Source organism: Drosophila mojavensis, unplaced genomic scaffold (assembly GCF_018153725.1).
Source record: "Drosophila mojavensis isolate 15081-1352.22 unplaced genomic scaffold, ASM1815372v1 contig_136, whole genome shotgun sequence".
Classification (NCBI taxonomy): Eukaryota; Metazoa; Arthropoda; class Insecta; order Diptera; family Drosophilidae; genus Drosophila; species Drosophila mojavensis.
Genome location: NW_025318667.1, coordinates 5,411,361 through 5,432,701, shown reverse-complemented (window position 1 = coordinate 5,432,701; position 21,341 = coordinate 5,411,361). Strand labels below are relative to the sequence as shown.

Genomic DNA, 21,341 nt, shown 5'->3' with positions numbered 1-21,341 from the left:
AGCATGGATTGGTTCTGTATGAAGTATTCCTTAAAATGTTCTCTCCTGCGATAAAGCTCAGGGAATGATCTTTGGTGATAATATAGGGGGAAAAACCCATAAGAAGCGTAGGGAAAGATCTTTCGGGATTAATCATTAGGGAGGATCCTTGGGAAAATTGTTGTTGTTTTTTAAATATACTAAGGAAAGATTCTTTTCGCAGAGAAACCTTGAGTAGACCCTCAAATGATGATTTTAGACAATCAGATAGACAACGAATCCTTGAACTTTTCTCAGGAAGGATACCAAGAGATGAGCTTTTGCTAAGAACGGTGGAAAATACACTTTATATACGACATGATAAATAATTTTTTGGTATTTGATACTTTATACTTGTAAGGTAGTTAGATCTCAATAGAATCGTAGTCCTAATACATACATATATTTCTCTAGCATAAATCCCTCAGCAGTTGAAACTAAAATATGGCATATGCATGAGTGTATTTCAAGTTCGGCCTGCCGTTGCTAAAGTCCTGCTCTCTCGCTGTCTCTCTCTCTTACTCTTTCTCTCTCTCTCTCTCGGCCTTTGCCTTTGAAAGAGCGGAGAGAGGGTAAGGGGCGCACGTACCTCTAGCTATCGTAACTCGGCTCTGGGCAGCGCTGTCTCTGGCAGTTTGAAAATTTATTTCGCTGTTTTTGCAATTTAAGGTAATTATTATGTACCTTTGGGGTAATTTTAACACCTCGGACACCATCGACAAATATCATCTTCGTTGTGTGGTGTGGGGAGCCGCTGCTTACCGCATCGATGCCGTACTACAGAAGTAACGCGCCGCTTCTCATATCAACCAGCCGAAATCACAACAACAACAACAACAACAACAACAGCAACAACAGCACCAACAACGACAAACGTTTCTTAGAAGCGCAAAGCTTTCAACACCTTCGATGCGTGCCCAGGAACAGGCTTCAGGCCCAGCCTCCCTCACCTGGCCCCCTGGCTCCCCCCATTGGCTGGACTTGTTGTTGCTGGCTTGGCTACCTGTGCCCAGTTATTTTTCACACCTCGACAACATTTTTTAAAGCTGCGATTTTGCCGCTGTTGTTGTTATTGTTGCTGTGTGTGTGTTTTTTTTTCGCACTTGGCGGCGTATTCGGTTACTGCAACGGCAGCGCGTAGAGGCAGCTCAAACATCGCCGCCACCGCCGCCGCCGCCGTAGCGTTTTTAATAACTGCTGCGGCACTGTTATCTCACTCAACTCATCAGCAGCTCATGGGAGCTCTTCAGGCAGGAGAACTCTCTTTGACTTTTTTTCCGTAGTTGTTTCGTTTGTCTTTTTTTTAAGCTAAGCCTGGCATATCCTGTGCCCTCGCAATTATCGCACGACGAGTGGCGTGCGTGTAAATTACCGTTATTAGGTGTGATCGTGCGAATCGCAAATCCAATGCTCCCCAGTTCAGCGAGCACACATACACACACACACACACACATACACTCCTGCGCACAGTATACAAATCCCTTTTAAGCCAAATCTTGCGCCACACGCTCAAAACTTCTTCCTCTTCCCCTTTCTCTCAATCTTCATTTTTTCACTTTTACATCGTACTACACTAACAATTTCCGCTTGATGTTTCTTTCATTTGATTCCGACTCAATAACAGCCATAAAAAATCAAATTAATGTGTTGACAATCGACACGAAGATGAAGAGGCAGAAGGATAAAAAAAACAGACAACGCTGAGCATATGATTTGCGATAAGCCAGAAACACCCTTAACACCCTACATATGGTTAAATAGCCATGATGAACTGGTAGCTACCCTGCAGTTTATTAGTTATCGATAGTATGTATATCGATCAAATGATCGATGTTGACAAATTCCATTTAGTAAACTTATACTATCGCGAATAGCTGCAGGTCTCTATATGAATTAAATGTTTATATTTTTATAGATACATATCATAGGTACTCAAAAAAAATTATTTTCAATCGCTTAATCGATAAAAATACGTATATCAAAAATTTGGTATCTCTATCGTTTCTAGATCTCGAGAAGTACTCAAAATATTGAAATTACGAAAATATAGAGAGATGCCAAGAAAGAATAGATGGTTATATGTATATGGTATATAAGTATAGCCTTTTATACATATATGTATTTGAAGAATATATAGAAGACATTCCTTTTACATGATATACATCAAATATATCCTAAGCATCCCTACTTTCTCTCTATATTTTTTTATTGTTTCGCAGCCTATCATACCCACTAAATTTCTTTATGAATGGGTATCCAAAGGGCGATAGATTTCACGCTCATGATATCGTTATCGTGCGAATTGACCAACATCGAAACCGAAACTGAAACCAAGATCAGAGAACAAAATCATGTCAAACTGTAAATGTCTGTAAATATGCTGACCTACTCCATCACGTCTTGCACTTGTTCGATGCGTACGTGCGGCCAGCGGTTTCTTAGAGTTGAGCGTTGGATATGCTCCGGCCGTGGCTGCTGTACGGAATCTCAATTAGCCTTAATGAACCGAACTGTCACATAAAGTGCGTAATTAATTGTCATATCGATATCGTTAGATAGCTACGATAGCTGGCTAGAGCGCCTACAGAAGCGAAAGTGTTGACACTTAACGTGTGCTTCCGTTCTACGTGCAGCTAGTAAAAGTGACTCGGAACAGATGTAAAGACACTTGCCAGAGTTCTCAGAAGGCAACAAGGAAAATAGGAATGAAAGGCAGCTGTAAAAATCCAAGTTAAGAAAGGCTGTTGATAACAAATCAATCAGGTTAAGTAGTTGATATTATCAAATAAATATTCCAAAAACAAAATACGTAATATTAAACTAATATTTTGGTTTATATCATAAAAATTAAACGCCTGAAGTAAGGAAGGATGGAATCAGCTAGGACAGATTACTAGTCCCAGAATAAGAACTGTGAAATGAAGAAAAATTATACATCTTTTGATCTAGAATCTAGAAATTACTCAAACTATGATGCAATCTAGAATACCTTTATATCCCATAAAAAAAGAATACGTAAATGATGAATAATTAAACATTTCTTTATTTTATATGAACTATAACAGCCAATTGCTGGTACGCTCAACTTGTCCGTTCGTTTGCTTACTGAATACTAACATAAGTTTATCGACTTAACCGATAATTGATCTCGATGCGGCTCTTCATTCGCCGATAATAATGAAAGCTACAAATTATACTAAAAAATGACAAATATGCTAAAAAATGATAAATGTGCAAAAAAATGACAAATGGTTCCTCAACATCCCGGCCCCCCCTGAAACTCCGTTTCAGAATGTGGTAGAGCTGCTATCTTCGTGATGGGTCGTATAATCTCTCCAGAAACGACCTTGAGTTTAACTGCCCGTACTAATCCATCCTCTCCTGGGTACACTTCGATTACGCGTCCTAAGTTCCATGTTGCTGGAGGCGTATGCGAATCCTTGATGAGTACAATGTCTCCAAGGGATATGTTAGGCATTTTGGTAGACCATTTGGGTCGTTGCTGCAATGCTTCACTTCCTTCTTGCCCAAACTAGCTTGAATTGCCTTAACAAGTCTAGTCAGCAGTAGAGCTCCACACAGTTCGAGGCGTGGCCGCGTTGCTAGTTTTAAAGGTGCGACGCGAGTCTTAGCAGCAACAAGATATACTCCTATAGAGCCGTCACTATACTCAACTCTGCTGTAGACGACCGCAGAGTATGCCTTAAGCGAAGCGTCTGAGAATGCATGTAACTCGATGTGATCCATGTGACTGTCTATGAAGCGAGGTATCTTGAGCTGTTGTAGCGACGAAATGTCCTTGCGATGCATCTGCCAAGAGTGCGCCTGTTTCATCGGAAGTTCAGAGTCCCAATCCAAATCAAGCAACCAAAGTTCTTGCAGTAGAATCTTGAATTGGACTACCACTGGTGCCAAAATGCCCAGAGGATCAAAAATGTGTGCTACATCGGATAGCACTTGTCGCTTTGTGCAGCTTGCAGTCTCCGATAATACAATGTTGTATGCAAGGTTGTCTTCTCCAGGATCCCAATGTAGTCCTAATACCTTTGATGTTGCTGTTGACATGCTGACTCTATCACCTTGCGCGGTGCATAGTCGTGTGCTATTTGAGATCCATTTTCCCAATTCCAGTTGCGCACGTGACATGAGTGCAACCAGCTCAGTTTGAATGTCAATAAGTTCTTCCTCTGTCATGGCTCCTGTTAATACATCGTCCACGTAGAAATCCTCAAGTAATATCTTAGCTGCTCTAGGAAACTCATTCTCGTGGTCCTTGGCAAGTTGTTCTAACACCCGGACTGCGAGGAATGGCGCAGACGCAGTCCCGTATGTAACTGTGCAGAGTCTGAAGTGTTTCAATGGTGCTGACGGATGTTCTCTCCATAATATTCGTTGAAAGTCCTGATGTTTAGATGCAACCAAAATTTGTCTAAACATCTTCACAATATCAGCCGAAAATACAAACTTGTGCATTCGAAACCTCATGCATACGTTGAAGAGATTGCGTTGTATACATGGACCAATATGAAGCGCATCGTTTAGAGACCGACCATCTTGGTCTTGAAATGAGCCATCAAATACCACACGCAGCTTTGCCCCTAGCACTGGATGGTGCGGCATGTAGAAAACCTTCTTCGAAGTGGCGTCTTCTTCTGCATCCACCTCCTTCATGTGATCCAGTTGTATGTACTCCCTCATGAATTGCACATACTTCGATCGTAAAGCTGCATCCCTCATTAAACGACGCTCAACTGCCAAGAAGCGAGACTTGGCTCCATGATAGGTGTCTGCAAACTCTGGGTTCCCTTGCTTGAATGGTAGCTCGACGATGTATCTCCCTTCGGCATTACGGGAGTGTGTTTGGACGAAATGAGTCTCCACTAACTCATCTTCTTTATTGGCAGACGTGAACGATGGAAGTTCTTCCAGTTCCCAAAACCGTTGCAACAATGTGTTGATGTCCATGGTAGCTAGGAGTGACGTAGTTGTGGTTGTACACGCTCCTGCCACTGATGTGATGATCCATCCAAATATTGAATCAATAGCAATTGTGTTCCCCTGAAGATTACACAGCTTATCTCCAGTAAGAACCGTCCAAATGTGATCGTTACCAAGCAAAATGTCGATTGAAGCGTTGGTATTAAATGCGGCGTCTGCCAGGGTGTGGCCGCTAAACATAGAGAGGTCTGCTGCATTTATAGTTTCTCTCATCAGTGTCGAAGTAATGTTTCCAAGCACGTGTGCCTTGACCACAAGAGATGCATCTGACACTCGCGACTTGATATGTAGTGAACAGAGCCCTCTTGTTGTTTCTGCCTTGATTGATGATATTCCAGATATAGAGATGCGAGAGTGTGAACGGGCCAGACCCAATGTCTGGATACACCGTTCCGAAACGTAGGACAACTCCGAGCCGCAGTCCAACAATATGCGGCAAACAACGTCTTGTCCTCGAGAATTGCGCACATACACCTGCGCCGTTGGCAGTGTACTTCTCATATTTGCACCCTTGCCACCTTTTGAAGTATTAACGGCGTTCGTCAGTGCTACTACTGTGCTAGCACCTGGTGCCTCATTTGAATCATCCTGCTGATGTTGCTGTGGGTCATCCTTGTCCTTAGTGTTACGTTGGTCGAAGTGCAAGAGTGAGTGATGTCGGCGCTTGCAATGCTTACAAGATGACTTCGATGTGCAAGCGTTCACTCCATGGCCAAGTCTCAAACAATTAAAGCACATGTGTTTGGACTTTGCAAAGGCATATCGCTGCTGAATAGATAAATCCAAAAATTGTGTACATGCCATCAATGCGTGTTCCTTGTTGCACTTTGCACAGCGCTCTGAAGTGGCGAGTAGCGCATGTGCGTTCCTGGTACCTCTGTCCTGTCTAGGCTTGCTGCTTGTCGTAGTTGCAGATTGACTGAGCTCCAGCCGATCACAACGTGCATCCAGGAACTTGAGCAACTGCGTTATCGTAGGATTTGCTATATCTTGACTCTTTTCGTACCATTCACGACGTGTGGTGTCATCAACCTTTGCCATGAGCAAGTAAATCAGCCAACAATCCCGATCCGTTTGTCCAGAGGCGTCTAATGCCCGAATTACGGTACCAGCTTCGTTTGTTAGCGATCGAAGCGATGCTGGGTTTTGATCCGCAACCTTGGGCAGTCCAGTAAATGTATCCAGCAACACGTTTACCAAATAGCGAGGCTTCTCGTACCGATCAACTAATGAATTCCAAGCTATTTCATAGTTGGCATCGGCTAAGGGCAGATGCTGAATAAGTTTCGCAGCTTCTCCTTTTAAACAAGATTTTAAGTGATGATACTTCTGGATATTCGTCAACGTTGTCTTGCTGTGAACGGCACTGTCGAATAGACCCTTAAATGCGTGCCATTCCTTATAATCTCCATCAAATGGTGTGATATGAATCCGTGGCAGTTCCCAATCCTTCACTGATGGTCCTGCGCCTTGCTGTGAGCCTGACGGTGACTCGTTATCCACCTGCTGTGGTAGCAGTCGTTGTATTAGGTGCTCCATAGTCTGCATTTGCATCTGAGATTGTTGCTGTAATTGTTGTATTTGCATATAAGACTGTTGCTGTATTTGTTGTAAAATGCCTTGGATGGGTGAATTATCTACTTCCCCAAGCACATTAGTTGTGGTATTGGCTTCTTCCAGTTTGTGGGGTTTGTACTCAGCATGTAGTGTCTTAAGAAGAGCACAAGCTCGTTCAAAGCGCTCCTCATATACATTGTTGTCACTTGCTGGATCCACATATCCCTGCACATCTTCATATTTATAAAGTTCGTCACCAAGGCTTACAAACTGCTTCCAAACTTGAACCAGCGTGTCCAATTTGGTATCAATATCGTAGAAGGTGCAGCCCTCAGGTGGATGCTCCGCATATCCAGAAATACTGGCTCCCAGTAAAGTACGTAGATTTTCCATTGCAGCTTGCTGCGTTGCCAGCAGTCAATCCAAGTTGTCCAAAATAGCCAGGTATTAAATTAATGTGATGAAATTGCTGCGTCTCTAGCAGCCGAACAAACCATTACGACAAATCACCGCACTTTTCCAATAGTGCGTACTGCGTATTACGTATGATGCCAAATATCGATACGTAATTCCAAGAATTTGCAATTGCTGCGTCTCCAGCAGCAAAAACACGACAAGACAAAACACGTCACTTTTCCAATAGTGCGTGCTGTTTATTACGTATGATGCCAAATATCGATACGTAATTTCAAGAATTTGCAAATGCTGCGTCTCCAGCAGCAAATACAATACAAGACAAAACACGTCACTTTTCCAATAGTGCGTGCTGTTTCCAACAACTCCAAGTGAACATTCAGTAGCAATGCCCAACGGCTCCGGCTCGAAGGACCAAATTTATGATGAATAATTAAACATTTCTTTATTTTATATGAACTATAACAGCCAATTGCTGGTACGCTCAACTTGTCCGTTCGTTTGCTTACTGAATACTAACATAAGTTTATCGACTTAACCGATAATTGATCTCGATGCGGCTCTTCATTCGCCGATAATAATGAAAGCTACAAATTATACTAAAAAATGACAAATATGCTAAAAAATGATAAATGTGCAAAAAAATGACAAATGGTTCCTCAACAGTAAATTAAACTAATATTTTGGTTTATATCATAAAAATTAAATGCTTAAAATTTGAAATAAAAATCCTATTTCATTTTTTTACTGTTTATATTGAGGTTTAAATATAGGAATGAACTAGGACAGAACCCATTCACTAGAATGAGAACTATGAAATGAAAAAAAAAAGACATCTTTTGATCTAGAATCTAGAATGTACAAATCTAGATACAATCTATATTGCCTATATATTCAAACAGCTCTCCTGACCCTTAGATTCATACATCCTTTCAACTATATTTAAACACAATTCATTAATTTACTCCCAGCTCTCTAATTTCATTGCCACTTCATAGCCCTTCCCCACATTTTTCCCAACCAATTACCAATTGGATTTACAACATTCTCATTGCTGGTCAAATCAAACGCTAGATGGCGCTGCAGCAAACACCACCGACTCCCATTACATCCAATTGGAATGTAACCGAAATGGGAATGTGTCATAGATGCCGCCAGCTGACTGTCTAAATGGATCAGCCTGACAACCCTGGCAATTGATCCTGTTGACTCCTGGCATACCTGCAGGACCCTGAGAGCTACCTGTTCTCATTCACACAACCCTTAGGCATTACATGCACTTTAATTAATCAAAAACTGATGTAATCGAAATGCAGAAGCTAATTAAAATGCTACCAAAACATCATTTTTTTGTGGGTGTGTTGTGGAAAATGGAAAATAAAAGAGTTGAAAATGGATTTTCATATACGTTTTTGGGGAGAATTCCACGCTCGCTGGGCGTGTAGGCGATGACGCAAAGCATTTGCCTCTGGGTTATATTAGAAATGCATTAATGAAAAAAAAAAAAAAAACTGCAGCACGAAGAAGAAGAAACAAAATCGAATCGTTGGCAGCTTTTAAAAAACGATTAAACAAACCACGCAGAGAGAACGCTGCAGAGGCCGAGACCTGCTGAACCTGAAAACCCCTTGAAAAAAATTGCATTCGTTGAGGCAGCTGCCTGCTTAAGGTTAATCAACGTTGTTATTCACATTTATGCATTTATTGGGGGGCGCAATCTCGTTACCCCTGCGAGTTCGGTGCAACAACTGTAACGGTATTTGAAAATCAACCTAAACTGACGAAGCTGTAGCCGAAGCAGCAACCGTAGCCGTAGCCGTGGATTCTGATCCTCGTCGATCAGCAACATTGTTGCTGCCCATAACAAATTTATGAGTGTGCTTTATGGGTGGGGGGACCACTTCACTTGTTGCGGGCGTATAAATAGCCAGCGAGACGCACGTGGCCACGTCTCTGCCTAGCGCCAAGAGCTTAAGCATGACCAGAGGCCCGAGAATGAAGAATCAACTCGAACAAACTCTGAAAACCAACTGCAAAGATACTCTGTAAAATCAGGCAAAAGTACATATTGTATGAATATTAATACGATCGGGTATATACTATGTTATATATATCATACTTATGTATGGATGCATTTTGCTTACGATTTTAACTATATATATATATATATATTACTTATGCAATGGACTCTTGACTATAAGAAAGTTGTTATAGCAACAATTGCTTAGATCTCTTATATGCTCTCATAGTTAATGAAGAGAGCATATAAGAGACAGACACAGGTAGCCAGTCTTAGACCTAGTAAAACATTTGTTTAACTAGGTTTATAATAAACAATATAGTATTCATATTTACAACTCAGAACAGACTTTGGCTTTATAAATATTTTTACGTACGTATGTATGAAAAGTATACTCACTCTGACATAAAAATAAAAATATATAAAATAATAAAAATATAAAATAATAGAAATATAAAAAGTATAAAATATAATCAAGCTAATAATGAACTTGTAAATATAGAATCTATTCAAAACTATTAAATAAAGACTGTTAATCAAAAAAATAAATAATAATAAAATAAAATAATAATAATAATAATAATAATAATAAAAATAATAATGATAATAATAATAATGTTAATAATATATGTATATTCAGCAAATATCTGTTAGCTTAAATCAATCCAATATAAAATTTGGCAACTATACCTTTAGATCCAAAGTCTTAAAAATTTTGTACAATAAAAATACAAGTTTCCCTAGATCTTATAAGTAAAAGTATGGGAAAAATTGAAACTTACTGTCTATCACAAATATAGGTGAGGTGAATAGGTTAATATTATTCAAATTGATGATAAATGATAATCTCATACCAAATTGTTGAGCTCTAGCTCTGCTAGTTTCTGAGGTCTTTAAGGTTAGAATGGTCTACGACTTGCATACATGGCATACGTATAAATTATTCGATTGAATTCAAATTTCCTACCACTAAGATTACAATGTCAAAAAATCTTAATGTTTTGAAAAGTATTTACTATATGTATAATATTATATATTTAAACAAAAATTCAAAATTAAATTACCCATATGTAAATTCAATGAGATGATAAGATAAAAGCAAAGTAAATTTCACAGCTCTAGCTCTTATAATTCATAGGTTTAATAAGGTAGGTAAAGATCTACCACATATTAGTATTATATTATTATCTAAAATTATGCTAAAAGAGAATAATATACCAAATATTTCAGGTGGCAGTGGTGTAAAATATATATGTATATCCATTGCCCAATTATTAAAACTAGAAAATATCAGTTCTAGCTGCTGAAGTGACTGAGTTCACATAGCTTAGTCCAGCCTATATGCCCCTGTCACATGTTCCCGCTGTCTTATAAAGAGTATTGAAAATGAAAAAACAACGATGCCCACATCTCAGACAGTGTCGTGGCTCACATGGCTGTCGCGCTGTCGAGCTGTCCGGCTGTCAGGCACGTCAAGTTGCAGCTTCGTGACAAAGCTTTAAGCAAATGAGTTGCAAATGCAGCCAAGGGCAGACGCCCCTTTCGCACTTGATATGCATGAGAGGGCAAACACTTGTGGGATTTGTTGTTGTTGCTGTTGTTGCTGTTGTTGTTGTAACTTTATGTTAATCAGCCTCGAATCGGAAGCACGTGTCAAATGCGGCAATGCGGCAAATGCTTAATGCTAAAGAACAGTTGCCCCCGTCTGCTGTCCAAGGCCAACAGCCTAAACAGATCACAGAGTGCCTGCCCCCAACTCCCCAGCCAGGCAGCGAAAGTGCCAGCCAGTGGCGCACACATGATGGATCACATCGCGACACAGATACAGAAAGAGAGACAGAGAGGGAGAGAGAGAGAGGGAGAGAGGGCGTCCGTATGAGAGAGCGAGCTGGCGCATAGTGCGCAGTAAATTTTCTTATTTATTTCTTTTAGCCTGACAAAAAGAAAAGTGGAAGTGCATTGAAAAGCGAGTTCGCTTCTTTCTCATTTCTTACATACATATTTTTCTTGTCTTGTGTGTATTCTGTGACAAGGATCAGCAGTTAGGATCATTGTGCATAAGATTTAAGTCTCGATTTCGATGCAGTTTTTCCCAAAAGAAAAAAAAAAGGAATTGTGACACACACACACACACACACGAGCACAAAAAGCAGACAAGTTGAATGGGCTGAGCGAGAGAGAGAGAGGGAGAGGGAGAGTGAGTTAGCACCCACACGGGTGTAAGAGCAACCCCTACAGTCGTCGCAACCCCTATTGATTGGGCGAGAGCGAGAGAGCGAGATAGGGCAAGTTAAGGGCAGGCCGAGAGAGCAGGCATGATCACTTGTGCTCGCTGGCTCTGACTGTGTGTGCCTGCCCTCGGGCAGGTAGCCTCAGAGATCAGTTCATGTTCGCGCAGTCGTCGCGCAGTCGGCAGCGCTGCCGCCGGCAGCTACTTAAGGGCGAGCGCGCAGGACGAGGTTTATCATTGCGGAATTTGATTCCACACAGTCAACAACTCAGCTCAACTCCAGCATTCAGTTCAGGATAAACATGACGACCGTCTGCAGCAGCTATTCGCACTTCCAGCTGAGCACTGGCAACATTATGTTGCAGCAATTGCAACAGCAGCAACAACAGTTGCAGCAACAGCTACAGCACCAACAACAACAGCAGCAGCAACATCAGCTGATTGCGCCCAAGCCACAGCCGCTGGGCAACAGCCAATTGCAGAATATGCAACAGCAAACAACACTCGGCCCGATGCTCTCCAAGAAGAAGTATCAAACGTTTACCCATCTGCCATACGGCGCAGGAGCTGGTGGCGAGCAGCAAATGCCATCGGTGGCGCGTCGCAATGCCAGGGAGCGCAACCGTGTCAAGCAGGTGAACAACGGATTCGTCAATTTGCGCCAGCATTTGCCACAGACCGTCATCAATACGCTGTCGAACGGGGGACGCGGCGCCAGCAAGAAACTCTCCAAAGTGGATACGCTGCGCATTGCCGTCGAATATATCCGGGGCCTGCAGGACATGCTCGACGATGGACAGCCGCGGCGTCAGCTCTTCAGCAGCAGCAGCCTCACCGACGACATCAGCAACGACGGCAGCTACGACAGTCTCGACAGCAGCAGCTCGCCGGGACCGCAAAGCATGCAGTACGCCGGACACTCGTATCACTCGAGCAGCTCGCCCACGCACTCGTATAGCGATGCCTCCGATCTATCGGCCAGCTATGTGAAGCAGGAGCTGCCCGATCAGGACCAACAGCAGCAGCATCAGCAGCAGCAACAGCAACAGCAGCAACAGTTGCAGCATCAATTCAAATTCGAATCGTTCGACAGCTTCAGCGATGAGCAGCCCGATGATGAGGAGCTGCTCGACTATATCTCCTCGTGGCAGGAACAGTGAGTGAGATATAGAAGCGAACAAGATCCAGTCAAGCCAAAAACATCATCAGGATGCTGTACAAAGTGTAAAAAAACAAAAACAAAAATAACTGTTGCCTTAGTGAAAACCAATGGAAAACAAAAACCAACCAAGTCCCAGATTCTAGAAGTTTCTTAGTCATAAGCCCCACCTTTTTTTTTGGAAGACAATGATTTAAAAATTCTAGGCTAAATACTTTTTTTTCATAATCTAAGTTTTTGTTATAAGCATGGAAGACACTAAACTAGTTACTAAGTATTATTATTATTATATTATTATTATTATTATTGAAATGCAATAATAACTAAGAATTAAAACAAACTCAACAAACAAACTTAAACATTTTCTTATTGAAAAAAACAATTTCTTAAATATTTCAGCAAATGTTCTTTATTAAGAATGAAAACAAAAGGGTGGGAGAGAGAGGGAGAAGAGAGAGGGTGCACATATATGAATTACAAAAAAATGCTAAAAAAAATAAAAAATAAATAAATAAAATATAAAAAAAAATTATATTAAAATATTAACAAATTTCAGAAGTAAAATTGGAAGTGTATTAAAGCAAGCATGGTAAGACTTAAGGAACAAAGTTAGAAGAATAGAGTGGTAAGAGCTAAGAGCTGGAAAGATATTGAACCAGAGATCTACAGATACAGAGAGAGAATGAGAGGGAGAGAAAATGAGAGAAGGACAAGCAAATTCTTTTAAAAATGTTTTAAATTAAATATGTTCGATCAATCTTTAAATAATATGATCTATTTTCAAATAGATTGTAAGGACTATTGACTATATGCTGCATGTAAAACAAGTCCAATATATAAAATTAAATTTAGACTATTCAGCGAGTTCTTTAGTTAAGGGTGAATCTGTTTAAAGAGGTTACTCTAAAGATTTAAAAACACTCAAGCATGTATAAATTACTCATTGAATATATGAATAGCTCAACTATCTTATCCACATTATGATTTATGGAAGTTCTGCACATTTAAGTGGCTTGAAGTATTAGATGAAGAAATAAACTTCCATAAATAGATCTGAAGAGCTCTAGATTCAAGGACGGTATTAAAGAGTCCTTCAAACAAATCCAAGAGTTGACAAATATATGAAAGAAATTTCTTAGGGAGTAAAGATTACATCTAAAAGTAGAAGCGAGCCAAATTTAGAAAATCTAGAAAAAAAAAAAAAACTAAATATTTAATGCAAAAATGGTATACCATTTTCTTCTTCTTTCTTTCTTTTATGCATATAGAGAATATTTTATGGGTAACTCTAAGGTAATTCCATTAAGGATCCCTTTGCGACTCCGCCCTAAATGGTCAACTGCTCATGAAATGTTTTTCAGCAAGAATTCGCTATACAAATTATCGACATGTGCTTTATGGATAATGAGTCATCAGGACTTTGAGCACTTCCTGGCTGGCAATGAGCTTGCCTAGGGCGACCATGGCAACCCACTCATGACGCGCGCTAATCAAATGCTCGACCGGAAGTAACAGCAAATATATTTGTTGATATATAATACATATATACACGGTGTGCCTTAGCTGTTGTTGTTGTTGTTGTTGTGTGTGTTTTTAACGAGTTTTAACAATTTTTGGTCTTTGGCATTGTTAATGGCGCATAAATTGCCCGACTGGGCCGCCAGCGGAAATAGGCAGTCACGCCTGAGAGACTGAAGCAGGACCAAACGCAACAGCGACGAAGCTAGGAGCTGCTAGGCAGGCACTCACGTGTCTGGCGCACCCCAGAAAGGAAAAAGCTGGACGTAATCACATGGCATAAAATGCACTTCCGGGGTAAGAACTTGCGCCGCGCCTCACCTCGACTACCCCTAAATTATTGACGCGTTGCCAGGCCAGCAGATGAAATTGAGTAAAGGAAGAGCTTGCATGCTCCTAGGCGTGTGCCAAGACGCAGGACATTCCAAATATTGAGAAATAATTATGTTAAATGCCCAGGTGGTGGGCCATGTGTGTGTGTGTCTGCTTTTGGGAATGCGATCTAGGGAAATGCAAATTGCGACACGCCCACAAAATATAGTTTATGCAAATGTGTCCATAGCGGACACGTGCAGGAATCAAAGGAAGTGCTGCTGGCTGAGAGGAGCGTCCGTAGGGTGTTGCTCCGCATATCTGACCCGCCCAGCCAGCGGGCCGAGAGGACAGGAAACCGAAAGAAACGCCGAGCCAACTGAAATAATTTTTTTTTTTTCAGCTAGAATTTGCCTCAAAAGACGCTGCACAACAAAGGACGGAAGGAAGGAAGGAAGCTGCTGCTGCTGCTCTTGCTACAGAGCGAGCGAAAAAGGGAGGCAGTGCCAAATGGTAGGTAGTTAGAGAGTGCGCGAGCGGTACATACGTACGTACGGTAGCTATAAGCAAGGCAAAGGCAAAGCAATGCAAAAATGAAAAAGAAAATGAGAAAAGGACAATGCGAAATATGATTGTATGTCAGCTTAAGATGCGACCAGGAAACGAGCGAGGGCGATGGCTGAAATCCGTGCATTGTTAAGCGCATATCGAGAGGAAGCTTAGACCTGCGCTCCGCTCGGCTCGGTTCGGCTCGGCTCAGTGTCCGGCATGGACAAGGACTTGCTGCTAGGTGTCAAAATACGAGACTAAGCCAATGTCCCTTAATAGGACTCCGGCTGAGCTGACGTGCGCGCTGTTCAACGTTTGAGTTTTTATGCAATTTTAGCTAAGATTTCAGATTTCAGCTTAGCCAATGCTCAAATAACTGAACATGGACGGACGACAGACAGCAATTGCAATAAATTCATTTGAGCTGGTCCTTTTCTACTTCAATGTTTTCTCTCTCTTCTTCATTATTTTGCTTCTTTTTTTTTTTTTTTTTTTTTTAGCCAGGAAGTAACTTCTTTTGTGCGCCACTTTAGATCGAGACATGTCCGCCGTTTCGAACGTCGCAGGAAGTGCGTATTTGTTTTGCATCCAGAGAGGCAGACACACGAGTCCTTGGCTCCCATATACACACACACACACACACACACACACACACACACACACATGTATATCTATAGACATTGTCCTGCGCGGTCCTGAAGTGCTTGCCGTTTATTTATTTTTATAATGCGCCTGTGTTTTTCTACATACATTCATATCATCCATATACATACGTATCTGTCTGTCTGGGCATGCATATTTCTAGCATTGTTGGAAATTTGAGTCTCATGTTATTTTATCGTGTCGCAATTCAAAGGAAAACTGGGCGCAGCCCCGTCGTTGCTCCTTAAGGACACTTGTCCTGCCCGCTTGTACTAGTGCAGTCGATTTCCATGAGTTATGTGTGTTATGTGACTTTATGACGGGCAACGCATCGCTGGACAAGATTTATGAGCCATGTGTCAAAATACGAGAGCGCTTGTTGCGCCTCCACGCGCTGTGACTCCTTTTTTTCCCATTTCCATTTCTAGCCCGAGCAGTTCGAGCTCGAGAGTCCAGCATAGATTTTAGCCATCGATCAATGGCCACTCGAACTTATTCTTGTTAGATTTCGCACTTAGCGCAGGCGTCAAGTGGTAGTCGGACAGTTGTCCACTTTCCTAGTAGCTCGTTAATAAGGCGACGCCGAGTGCTACCAGACAAATCCCAGGCGAGAGCTATAGCCTGAGCCAATCCAATTGAGTTGTTGCCACGATCAGTTCTAGACGGGGCGATCATTTTGTCAAGACTACCAAGAAAACTCATTAATGTACAAACAACACTCTAAAGTATTTAGATATTTGAGGAATATATATATATATATTAGTTCAACTGATCTGCCCATTAATACATATATATATATATATATATATAAATATATATATATATATATATATATATATATATATATATATGTATATATGGGCAGATCAGTTGAACTAATTGAGATCAAAACTCAGCTGACTAGATCGCTGAATTCTGCTTTATAAAACATCATCTCGAAGATATCAAGCAGAGCTGACCAGATCGATCCGCACATCTTCTCGAAGAAGATATCGAACAGAGCTGACATTTCATCTTCTGCTTATACCCGTTGATCTGTATCTGTTCAGACTTTACTTTGATCCGCTAATCTGCAGCGCTGATCATTTGCTAATCATCTTGGGTGAGTTCAACTTCTTCAAGATTAAACTAAAACTTCTAACGAAATCGCAAAAATATCTGGTGCAAGCGATTGTTGAAACAGCATGACACGATCGTTGGGCTCGATCATTAGAGTCGCTATCGCAAACGGCACAGCAAGAGCCACCCCCGAACCGTAGTACTATCTCTGCCAGAAGCAGCAGCAGCAGCTAAAAGGTAATCTATGATATTGCATTTCACTTTGGTATCACATTTTTTTTTCGGCTATTTTATTGAGGCTCAACACACGCTACATTTAGCACAGTGTGAACTGTCGGTAGTTAAATGACTTTACAGTGCGTACAACCCTTCACAAAAGGCAGTCAGAGCACAGAATGATAGATAGTGAGTGAGAGGGCGAGGGAGAGTAAGAAAGAGAGACTAGATGCGGGCTCTACTTTGACTTGATTGTTGACATGTTGAAAACTAACCGCAGTTAGACTACAAAAGCGCCCAAGCACAATGCCAGGATCAATCAATGTGTAAACGTGAAACGCAGTTGCATTCAGCACACTCACACACACACACACACACACACACGTGTTCAACTCCTGGCCATGCAGGTTCTCATCGTGGCAGGACTCCACAAAAAAACATAACACAGGCAATCAATGTCAGCTAGTTTTTATTTTTTTTTCGAGCAGAAGCAAAAGCCATATCGAGCCATATCCATCCCGGGCTAGACAATGGAGCCAAAGGCAAAAAAAAAAAAGAAACGTAAAATCGAAAAGCAAAATCCCATTGAAAACAATTTCACTGGAATATCCTGAACGAGCATTGTCTATGCGCGCTCTCATCGCTTCAATCGCATGAAAAGTGATTTCTATTTTCCTTTCGATTTTTATATTCCTTTTTTGATCACGACATTCTCGTTCTCATTTACGAAATTGTTCATTGATGCGTGCCTCTGGCTCTGGCTCTGGCTCGGGCTCTCGACAACCCCCGCAACTCCAAGCGAGCTCCCATTGTGCTCAAGGAATTTCATTTCATCCATCAAAAGGTCAACTTCGGAGGTTAAACTTAAAGGGCTGCGCAACTTGATCGCTGTGCTCAGCGAATTGCGCAGCATTTGCAACAGTTCGAGGCGACGAAGTGTCTTAGGGTTTCCCATTTTCACAAAATTCTGCTAGACGGCGGGGCGGCTCTCTATGTCTGGTCATTAGCATTACGAATAGCATTCCCTCTACATAAAGGGCATTCGTCACGACATTGAAGCGTGTCTAAATGCATAGCTGTCGCTGTCATTTCGTTACTACCTGTTTCGCCTATGCTAGCCGTGCAATCCTCGGGGTTTCCCTGTCGCTGCATTTTTGCAAGTGAATTTTCAGCATTGGCAAGTGGAACCGGAACCAGTCAGAAATTAACCAAAAATCCCGGACGGCGCACACATGTGTTTCGCTATTCACACAAGGCGCGACAATGTCACGGGCCACGGCTCAGATCAGCTAGCGCACTCGGCCCTCCAAACAAAGCGGAAAACAAATATTACAATAGATCGCCTTAGGCATGAATCCTTGCACACAGATCATGAGCCAGAACTAAATAAATTTAGTGCATTTTTTACAATATTTTTGGCTTAAAACATGACAGTTTCATTAAAGAATTTTTAAAATTTTGTAAGTAATCCACATGCTTGAGTTAATTCAGATCAAGCAGTAGCTTCCAGATACAAAAGTATCTCAACATTAATTTTAGCTAACTTAATTCAACTAAAAGTTACAAATTTATCTCATTAACTGGTATGTATTGATACAACTACAGCTAACAGATATTAATGTATCTTCAAACGTGCTTAGAGACGAGCATAGTTTACATACCTAGATAGATGCTTACATACGAGATACGATTAGATGCTTAGAGCATAGTTTAGACACGACAATAGCATATAGATACAAATATATCTCATCTCATCGCACTAGAAGATACAAATGCTACTGAATAAATCGGAGCTCTCAGCTATTTTAGAATAATGCAGTTCAATGCTATAGATACAAATGTATCTCATATCTATATCTTATTCAAAGCCTTCATGGAGACATACATACAACAAATATTTACCATACTACAATATAAAATATTGATTTCTATCTAAAGATACATATGTATCTCATATTCTCTTATTACTTAGCTGGTAGCTTCTATTCTTATTTCAATCAATATACATATTAGAAATACCTATGCAATGGAGTTGACTGACATTTCAACATTTCTGACAAACAATTTTTTTTATCTGAAACGTAATGAATGTATACCTCTGTGTAAATTTATCTCATAGATACAAATGCTATGGATATATTGAAATATTCCTTATATATACATATGTGACTGAGATGTGTGATAGATATTGAAGGGCAGCAATGAATCATATGTGATCTAAAGCAAAGTTTATGATTCAAGATATAGATATCTATAAGATACAACGACTATTTTATATATACATACCTGAATTGAAGATGCGATTGCTCAAACAAAAAAAAAAAAACATATAATAGCTACCAAAAGTATCTAATGATCTAGATTTGTATGCCAAGCGTTGCTTATCTAAAGATACAAAAACTATCTCACAGATATGCATAGATACAAATGTATCTGATGGCAGTGAAAAAACATAGATCCATGCATATCCCTCACGGCTTGCACGTATGAAATGCTTGAAGGCGGCAAAAAAAAAAATTGATAGTAAAACTCGTGCAGAGCTGCGTTGACGCCCACTCGATGCATTTCTGCTCTTTCAGCTTCTTCTGTTTTTATGTGGCCACAAGTGGGCGTGGCAAGCAGGGCAAAAGTAGTTGTCGGCGAGCTGAATAGACGGCGAATCGTCTATGCGAATGCAGCCGAAAGATTTTTGGTTTATTTTTTCTCCCTTTAGTACAGCATAGTACACATATATATGACATTCTATTCATATGACTTTTAATGCTGTCAACGCGCAGACCGCCGACTGATGCTCTCTTTGCTGTCGCATGTGGGCCGTTGCATGCAGCACAATGGCCAGGACAATGATGACAATTTCACATCTTAATGCACATGAATGCGCGTTAAAAATTTGCCGCCCTCTTTGACCAAGCCGAGTCACCGAGCAACAGCGGCGGCTACTTTTGCTTTTCCTTTCATATACTTATATAGAGCGATTTTTGTTGTTGCTGAAGATTTTTGGCAAAGCGTATTTTGCTTTTTTGATAAATCGATTATCGCATCGTAGGAGGCAGTCACAAAAACAATGCGATGCGCAAAATAGAAAAGGGAACCCCGAATCGATTCACAATGCAATCAGAATGGCCATCGACAACTTCTCAACCTCAGCCTGAACCACAGCCGCAGCCTCAGTCTTAACCTCAACATTAACCTCATTATCGAGCTGATCATCATCATGGAGTTCAGTCTTTGTGGTCGCTGAATGCAGATCCATCGATCGATGTCTCGTTGCCGCCGTTTTGTGGTTGACATTTTCTTCTTTCTATTTTTATTTAATTTTTTTCTTTTTTTTAGTTTCTCAGTGTGGTTTACGGTCGGTGACTTTGCTTTGATGCCCGGCATGGGGCATAGGTCTATAGTGCTATATATGTATATATGTGTGGCCGACCCCAGCCCAATTTTGACTACGACGCGGGCTAATGCCGTTGTCTCGCTTTGTTTTGCTTTCGCTTTTCTCATTGTCTACATTTTTGGCCCGATTGCTCGATGCGATTTTTAACTAAATCTTTCTGTTTCTGTTTTTTGTCATGCTCTGATTTTTGGCCATAGAACTCGCCGATATTCCCATGGCCCAAACAACAAACCGCTTAGACTGGTCAAGCGTTGAGAGTTCTAATGCTTAATGAAGGCAACATTGATGAAAATCTTTGGCTATAGTAAAGGTATTAATCTAAGAGTGGCTTAATCTATGTGGAGTCTGAGAGTTTTCGAAGCAAACTGCAAATTTTTATAAAGCAGATGTGGTATGAATGAGTGAAGATCGAAATATTCTGAGGATCAACATATCAAATTGTTTTGATTTCTATTCTACTTCGTAGTGGAAGCTGTAGATGTAAAGAAACTCCATCAGATCTTCAAAGTTATATATAAATTTTGCTTGTCTATCAGGTGTAGATCGTAGCTAATGCATTTTCATATGTTCATCATCAATTGACATTTTTCAAAGAAATCTTTACACTCTTAAAATATATTGGTATTATTAGACAGCTTAGAAATTGTAGATAGAACTGCGATAAATCTCTATCGCATATTTATAATTCCACTGCTCATTTTTTTCCAATCGCAGCCCTAGAATACGTACGTGAAGTCCCTGAGATACATTTAAATCTTTCGCCTAATAATATTACAATAGTAATTCACGGATACCAGAGACTCTGATGAAGTTATAAATTGTGCATGATTCAAGATTCATTTGCATCTTTAGAGCTTACTAGGACTGCATACACTTTAGACATTATCTCATAATTGTTCAAAACTACTCTCAGCATGAGTTATTTTTATATTTTGTATATTTTGTATGGTCTTTTCTGTATATCTCTGGAATAAATGATCAAAATGTGTATTTGGTTTGCCGCTCAGCACGTGCAATCCAGGAGATACATTTGTTTCTTTCGCTTAATATGATTTGCAATAGGTCGAACTAATTCGCGGATGCCAGAATCTCTGATAAAATTATATATAGCCCAATCCCTAACTAAGTAACTAATCAAGACTGAATTTAGGCAGTGCCAAGTCTTAGAAAATGCTATCAAAACTGTCCTCTGCAAGTGATTCATAAGAGATTCATTTGTATCTTTAGAGCTTACTTCATATACTTTAGCCATAATCTC

The 21,341-nt window shown here is 40.6% G+C and overlaps 2 protein-coding genes across 2 annotated transcripts; one reads left to right on the top strand and one right to left on the bottom strand.

The window, feature by feature from the left end:
- Positions 1-3,423: 3,423 nt before the first annotated feature.
- LOC122756838 lies at positions 3,424-6,966 on the bottom strand. Its single transcript, XM_044007466.1, has one exon. The coding sequence runs from the start codon at positions 6,964-6,966 to the stop codon at positions 3,424-3,426; it is 3,543 nt and encodes a 1,180-aa protein (XP_043863401.1).
- Positions 6,967-11,440: 4,474 nt separating this feature from the next.
- LOC6585993 (achaete-scute complex protein T3) lies at positions 11,441-12,509 on the top strand. The gene has a single exon (XM_002011581.4). It carries the CDS (start codon positions 11,540-11,542, stop codon positions 12,395-12,397), a length of 858 nt encoding a protein of 285 aa, XP_002011617.2. The 5' UTR covers positions 11,441-11,539; the 3' UTR covers positions 12,398-12,509.
- Positions 12,510-21,341: the final 8,832 nt, after the last annotated feature.